The sequence below is a fragment of the Alligator sinensis genome, unplaced genomic scaffold, assembly GCF_000455745.1.
Source record: "Alligator sinensis unplaced genomic scaffold, ASM45574v1 scaffold404_1, whole genome shotgun sequence".
Lineage (NCBI taxonomy): Eukaryota > Metazoa > Chordata > Crocodylia > Alligatoridae > Alligator > Alligator sinensis.
The window spans coordinates 3,835,295-3,843,177 of NW_005841839.1; the positions used below are offsets into that span (position 1 = coordinate 3,835,295).

At 55.9% G+C, this 7,883-nt stretch overlaps 1 protein-coding gene across 1 annotated transcript in view; it reads left to right on the forward strand.

Moving 5' to 3' along the window:
- The first annotated feature begins 657 nt into the window (after positions 1-657).
- The window catches only part of SEPT12 (septin 12), a 68,640-nt gene continuing 61,414 nt past the window's right edge, over positions 658-7,883 (forward strand). The window contains exons 1-3 of the mRNA XM_025203598.1: positions 658-740; positions 1,574-1,644; positions 1,855-2,013. Coding sequence (XP_025059383.1) covers positions 658-740; positions 1,574-1,644; positions 1,855-2,013 — 313 coding nt within the window. The remainder of the gene's footprint in view (positions 741-1,573; positions 1,645-1,854; positions 2,014-7,883) is intronic.

Below are 7,883 nucleotides of genomic sequence, written 5' to 3' on the forward strand. Positions count from 1 at the left end.
CCGGGGGCCTGGGGGGAGTACTCCGCGTAGTAGTCTTTTTGCTTGACTTTGGGGTGGAGCAGAGCATGGGAGCATCCCTCACTGTTTGGGTCAGGCCTGGGGGCATGACAGGTACCCTCCAACCTGCAGCTCGGGTTATCCTGGAATTAGGGTTACCATATTTCCAGGTTCAAAAAAGAAGACATCTGTCACATGCCGGGGGTGGGGAGGGACGGGACGGGGGAGTGTGACTGTGGGGGGGCAGTGACATGCTGGTGTCCTGCCCCTGCCCATTCTCTTGCCCCTCACTGCCAAGCCACAGCCCCCCCAGCCCTGCTGCTTCCCCTCACTCCCAACGCACTGACCCCAGCCCTGCCAATGCTCCTCACTCCCAAACTGCAGTACCCTGCCACCCTGGACCATAATGGTGCCCCTCACTCCTGACCTGCAGCCCCCTGATGCTGCCAGTGCTCCCCACACTCCCAACCCACAGTCCCCCTCCATGTCCCTCACTCTCGACCTGCAGTCCCCTGCCCCCCCAACCTGGCAGTGCCCCTCACTCCCAACCTGCAGCCCTCTGCCCCCCTGGACTGTGCTTCAGAGGGGACTGCCCTGTGCCAGGCCTTTTGCAGCTTTTTGGGATGGACACAGCTATTGCTATGGTTGAGAAGGGGAGAAATGTCCCTTCTGGTTCTGGAAGACGGCTCTCTAGAGAGCTCTCCAGACCCACCTCCCTACATCGCAGAAGCCATTGCTGTCAGGTCAAAGAGCAGCCAAGTAGCCAAGACCCTCCTACCACCAAGCCCAGCAGGGCACCAAGACCCCCGGAGGAGCCCAGAAGGGCACCCAAGCCCCCTCCACCACAGAACGTCCTGATCCCATCATGGGCACTTTCCCTTCCCCTGAGGGAGGATTTTGAATGGGGACAGAGCTTAGAGGAATGCCCCAATTCAGCCCCAGCAGCTCAACTTCCACTTCTGCAGCATGATGCTAACACCTCCTCTGGGGGCTGTATATCCCTGGCTGACGTATCAGGCACTGTATCCTAGTCTGGCTCAGGGGCACCATGCTCTTCGGGCCAACAGGGTGTAGGAGCCGGTGACCCTCCAGGTGATGCTTTGTTGGGAACTACCTGCATCACAAAGCTGGGCCCTCGCAGAGGCTGTCCCTCCAGCTCTCCACTCACTCTCTGCCTCCTTTGTGGAACGTCTGTGTGTGGAGGCAGCTCGAGCCATGATGGCAGGTAGGAGCACTGGGTACAATCAGGTCATTGTTGTGAGCTGGAGTCGCAGCCTCTCCTGGAAGGATTCCAGGGACTGTTCAGCCCAGGTTGCCTGGGGCAGAGTGGGGCACTGAGGAGATGCGGCACCGAGCCCCCTGGGGTGGGGAGGGCGGTAACCAAGAAGGCTGTGGCTGCTGTGGGCCTGCTCCAAGCAGAGGGGCCCCTGCTGCAGGGGGACCTGACAGAGCCTCCGGGCCTCTTCTCCCTCCTGGACTGCAGCGTGCCAATAACTGCTTTGACTCTGGGCCCGAATCCCCCACCCTTTCTTTCCCTCGGTTCTCTCCTCCTCTTTCCCCTCCTTTCCTGTACAAGGAAGGGACAGGCAGTCCAGTCCAGCCAATGTGCTCCCAGCCAGGGCTTAGCTGGGGGTGGGCTGGAGTGGGGTGAGGGGGGTCTGTCATTCTTTCCCTGGGCAGGGGGAGGGGATCCACTCTCTTCTCTCTTCCACTGCTTGTCCCATCTGGCAGAAGCCCTCTGGGTTCTGGAGTTGGCTGCTGGCTTAGATGTGGAGGGTGGTTGCTTCTGGGTGAGGGAGGTAGAAGTGCCCCCTCCCCTTTGCCTTTCCCAGCCCTGAGCCTCTCCTCTCCCTCCAGGTGAAGTTCTGCAGGAGCTTGAGAGCTTGGAGGGGAGTCGGGGGCAGGGCAGCAGAGCTGGTGCAGCTGGGTCGAGTGGAGTCACCCGCCGCCGGGAAGCGAGGATGTCTCAGCTGTCTGTCAAAGACCACCTAGAGGGGATCCTCTCCGACTTCGAAGGTAGGGCTGGCAGGGAACACTTTCAGGCTGGGGGACTGGCAGTAGGCACAGCTTTGTCTCCGCTGGGCATTATGTCTGGCACCACTGGGCAGTGGCATTTAACAGACACAGGCTGAAGCTATTCTCGTCAGCCACTCGGCTGCCTTCTGTTGATCCGTACAGCATGGCAAGTGGACCCATACAAGCACATGCAATCAAGGGGCCAAGATCCCTGCTGACATAAGCAGGCACAGCCCCACTGGCTAAGGGCCCGCAGAAACCCAGAACAGAGACACCAGGGGAAGCAACTTTTCCTGTGACACAAAAAATAGCCCTAGCTTATAGGACTATCTCCAGGCTAAGAGAAAGCTGGGGCTGCTGCCTTGCTTTCTTGGCCGCTTTCCTCAGAGCAGGAGGCTTGGAGGAGTCACTCTAGGGGTATTTGGACATATCTAGACCATGGGGAAAATCTTGGAGCATAGTGAAATGCAGACAAGGTGCCTCTGGCTCTTCAGGGGATGTGTGTGCAGAGGGTACTTGGCTGGGTGAGCATGTGTGTGCAGGGAGTGGGTGCATGGCAATGTGAAAGGCAGTGTAGGGACTGTGTGGGTGTGCATTATAATGCACTGGGTAGGGGAATGTATGGGGGTGTAGGTAGTGTGTGTGTGGAGTAGGCAGTGTAGCTGTGTGTGTGTTGTGTGTATGTGTGTGTTCCATGAGCATGTGTACTTGAGTGTGTGGAGGGAGTTGAGGCAAGAGGGTTTGAGTGGGGCAGGGAGCTGTGTTGAGCAGTGCTGCCTGTGGCAGTCACTAGGCAGAGCTCTGAGTACAGCTCCCGCCTGATCTGGGCTGAGCACAGGCAATTAAACCCAACCTGCTGTGGGGCTTTGCTACAACATGATCCTGGAAAAAGTCTGGGTCTTTGGGGAGAATGTGTAAGGAGGGGCTGGGGGGGAGCTACAATAACCAGCCTGTGTCTGTTAAAACAGGAAGGGGAGAGAAAGAAAAGCTTTCAATTACCAGCTGTTGCTGTGGCACTGTCTCCACTTTAGCATTTCACAGATTGTAATTAAGGCAAGCCTTGCTCCAGGCTGAGGAGCCTGCCTCCGAGGCAGGACTACTCTCCTTGTTTAGATTATAAGGAAAATGTGCAGAAAACAATTCCCCTTTGAGAGGAAACCCAAGGGCTACATTGGGGGCCCAGGCCATCCGGGCTGGTGGTGGGCTCCTGGTTTTGTGGGAGGGAGGAGTGGAGAGGGGCTGGTTCATAGTGAGACTGGGAAAATGTACCCTGAGTTTTTGAGCTCATTCGCCACATGCTTCTGCAATGCTCTTGGGGTGAGGTGGCCCACTGCAGAGGGTTCACATGACACACTGTGTCCAGCTTTTAAGAATGTAATGTGGGACCAAGGGGGACTTTGCAAACCTGGTTACAGAGAAGGGCACTTTCAACATAATAAGGAATCTTGTAGCTGGTGGTTCTCTCTGGAACAGAGAGGAAGTGGTAGGAGATGGGGCAGAGAGAAGAAAAGGCATAGTGAGAGCTTGCTTGGGTCTGATGTGTTGTGCTAGGTGCTGCACTGGAAGAGAGTGTCCCTGCCCAATGGGGCTGCAGCCTAAAGAGACAAAGCACTGGCAAAAGAGAAGTCTTCTCCTGTTTTGCAAGTGGGGAAACTCAGGCATAGGGAGACTATCCCTCAGGGTTTCAGGGACCCCACAGTGGGACTGGGACGTCACAACAAAGTGAATGAGAACTAGTTAGCTCCAAAGGTCTTGTCTTCATGGAGAAAGTCATACCCAGAGAGGGCAGCGGGAAGATTTGTGTTGACATTGCCACCCTGGTGTAATTCCCAAGGTAGATGCTCTGTGGTGAGGTAAGCACCACCTGTAGGGCTCTGTTGGTCAGGCCAGGAAGCAGTGCAGCTGGTGACCACCATAGCCAGGCCAGCAAGGTCCCCTAGTGCAGATGTGGCCATGCCAGTAACACCATGTGCATACTAGGAGTGCCATGCTGGCAGAGCTATACCAGCAGTGCTGCCAAGGGCAGGCCTGGCCTTCCTCCCAACTAAGGGGTGTTTTTTGGCAACTCATGTTGCTTTAGAATGGCTGGAAAGCCATGAGCTGGCGTGTCCTCACAGGGGTTGTGCTGGGATGGCCAGCATGGGACAACCACTCGTGTTGGCAACCTGCTAGCTGAGACCAGACCAAAGTTAGACTGGTGAGAAGTGCTGGCAGAATCCTCAGAAGATGTCCCATCAGTGAAGACTGTACAACATGCTTTCTTCTTTCTGGGCATTTGTGGTAGGGACACTCCAGAGGGACATGAGATGCAGGACAGCCAGTCAGTGCTACTCACATGCATGAAATACCCCTATGATGGGGAGTCTGTGGCTCAGTGCTCCCACTGGTGCTTCCTCCTTACTAGAAGATGAAGCCATTTCCTCCTTAGAAGGCCTTGGTAGCTATACCCCTTGCTATCATGGTCAGGGCTGAGTGTGCAGGAGGTGAGGGAGACAGAGGGTCTTGTCCTGACCACTTCTGGGGAAGGAACGGTAAAAGAGAAGGAGACCACATTTTCCAGGTTCTCTCATTGCTCAAGTGAGAAGATCTGGGGAAAACCTGGTGGATGTCAGACTGGCATGGACCATGAGGGCAGCAGCAGCCTGCCCAACCCACTGGCACAGGCTGGGAGAGCCAGAGGTACCCCCTGAAAGCAGATCAGTGAGCCAGAATTGAAGGGACAAGATGTTGGTTGCCCAGTGAAAGGCAGGGCTAGCTCCTCTCTTGGTGTCCATCCTCATGTCACCCTGTAATCTCTGGGCACTGTCCACAGCAAGCTCTGCCCAGAATAGGTTAGGAGCTGCATCCTGGCTGCCTCAGTGTGGGCTGTAGAGACAGACATGGCAGAAATCCTCAGGAGAAGACAGGGGACTACTGCTGGCTCCAAGCCCAGCCCAGGCTTACTTAGGGTCCCCCATGTCCCAGGGTCTTGCTTTGAGCTGGGCCTGCTTCCCCTCAGCACAGGCTCCATGGGGTCTCCTCTTGCAGACCAGTGCCCCTGCAACACTCTATTCCAGGACACAGGTCCCCTCACTTTGGGCCAATAAGCACATATCCAAAGTAGGGCAGTGCCTCTGGGGTGACACCAGGTCTATCCTGGAGCAGAGTATCCACTCTAGGAGCTGCTGCACAGCTGCAGTCACAGAACAGCATATTGCATGCTAGGGATGGTGGGCGATTGCCCCATGTTGACAAGCTCTCAATGCCCTCTTTAAAGCAGGGGTTGAGGTGGGGGGGAGTACAGAGAGAGGCTTCGTATTTGCAAAGAGCTTTGAGGGCTTCTCTAGCAAGACATAGTCTTCCCTCAAAGACATCCTGCGTGGCCCCTGCCTCGTGGATGGGAGCAGCCATGACTGAGTCTGGGAATGGAGAGCGGTAGTTTGCCGTGTTAGACTGAAGTCATTCAGAAGGCTGGGTAAAGATGCACCTTTCTATACTAACTAAAGAATATATACAGAGAGAGCACATGCCAGAAGGGGCAGGTCATACCCAGGGGCCACTCCCCCTTTCTAGTATGTGTGGGATTTCCTCAAGAGCCCCTGCTCCTGGAGGCAAGGGGGCCTGGGAGAATCTCAGCCTCATTTGTCCTCCCCCAGGAAGTTTCTGACTCTCCTGAGCACAGAGGAGACGCAGCCCCTGCGTACCCCAGAGACTTGGAAGCCAGAGGGCAAATGCAGAGCCTGTGCTTTGTTGGGACTGCTTGGGGACTTGCTTGTCAGGACTGCCCCCTGGTACAGCAGCTCCCCACCCTGCTGAGCCCCATACCCAAGTTAGGTAGTGGCATTAGGTTGGCTCTGCTCCCCACCAGCTCAGCTGGTGACACTCATTCACTTCTATGCATAAGGAGGGAGGCAGGGGAGGAAGCTGCCTCTCCTTCATTTGACCCTTGATGGGTTTGAGTGTTCTTTATGTGCATGGAGGGAAAGGGGACTGGACTGGCTTCCTTCTCTCCTGGCCAGGTGGCACTGGCACTGTGCATTGGCTCTCTCTCTCTGCCTAGGGTGCTCCAGCTTCTGCAGCCCTTGGTAGGAGAGCAGGACCTGTGGGATGTGCCCCATGGCCTGCTCCACAGAAAATGCCCTGCAGAGTAGGATCAGTCTCTGCACACTGCCCTCTCCTGCGTGCCAGAAGCTGCTGAGGCAGGGGTACTTGTGAGAGGGAAGTCTGTAGGAAGTGGAGGGCTGCAAAGGGGCCTCCTGTGTCTGGGATGTGTGAAGGGTTGGATGTTGCAGCCTCTGGGACAGAGAATTAGGTCCCAGGGCAGGTAGCATGACACTAGGCCTCTTCCCTGGGGACCTGACAAAGTCCCTTGACTTCAGATTTCCTGAGACCTACTTAATCCCCCTTCCTCACCCAAGGGGGGATCATATGACCCAGCCTGGCTGGGAATGGAAGCAAAGGAACTCTCAACTGGGAGGGATGGTAATGGCTCCTCCCCACTGGGCAGCTGGGAGGGGGATTGTGGGCTGAGGCTGGGGGAGGATTTCTTTATTTTCACTCCAATTATCCACTTTCCTGCAATTCTGGCAGTGGCTTGGGAAAGGGGCAGGGCAGGAGACATCGCAGTAACCTGACTCTGGGGCTCCTGGAAAGCTGCAGCCTGTTAGTGCCTGGAAAAGAATGTGCATACCTACAGTCATTGACAGACATTAACCCTTCTGCCCCCAGAGAGCCCCAGCACCAAACTCCTGTTTATTAGGGCTGATAATGAGCTTAGAAGGTGCAGGGCTGACCTAGACCAGGACAGGGGTATGGCAGGGGTCTCTGCTAAAAACTGGAAAGGGAACAGCATCCAGGCTTCTCTTCTTTTCCACTCCCCCATGCTGATAATCTCCAGACTAGCTCCCTGTTCCTGCCAGCCTCTGTCTCCCTCTCTCCCCTTTTTCACCCTTTTCTTCCCCCATTTGATTCTCACCAGTTGCATTACACACCCTGTTCCCCTGGAGCCTCCAACCCATACCCTTTGCTCTTTACCCTGTTTCTCATGTGCTGTCCCTAATGAATCCTGTTTCAGCTCCTTCCCTCAGCGCTGCTATCCCTCTGTCCTGTGTGTGCTGGGATGAATGCCTGGTCTGCCAGCTAGGCTTTCCCCTCCCTCCTGCAGACTTATTTGCAGGGGAGCTGTCAGTGCCTTGGATCAAAGGGCTCTTCCATAAGGCCTGCCATCAGGGGCTCTCCAAGCCCTGTCCAGACGTGGGCCAAGCCTCCCAATACCACTGCAGGAGGAGCAAGGCCTCTGTTTTACCGACAGGAGAAGTGAGGAGTCCTTGCCACAGACCACACCAGAATGAATGATAACTCCTGTCCCTGGCCCACAATGATCCCCACCAGGTTCCACTGGATGTCCCTGATCAGGCATCATCTGCATGTGCACATGCACTCACATGTGTCTGCTGTACTTGGCAGTGGTCTAAGTAATTGAACTCATCTCTCCCAAACTCTATGAGAGCAGTTTGAGAAGGTGCCCCTGTTGTATCATGCCCCTTCTCTGCCGTTCCATATCCCCATCTGCCTGTATCACACTGCCAAAGGTCCTCCATGCTCTCACACCTCCCCACAGAAGGCAAAGCAGCCCACATAGGTTGATCCAGGAATGGGAGTGAGGAGAGCTGGGTTGTTTTGCCCCCTCCCACTGACTGACAGTCTGACACCCTGAGCATCAGTGTGGGGCTCTGCAGCCTTGTTCTGAATGCTGGCTACCAGGGCCCCTAATGTTGCTGAGAGTGCTGGTGCATCCCCTGACAGGCCACCCTCCCTGCTTAGGTGACAGGTGGGGGGGCAGGCAGAAGCACCAGTGCCCACCCACCCGCCCCCGCGAGCACCACCCAGGG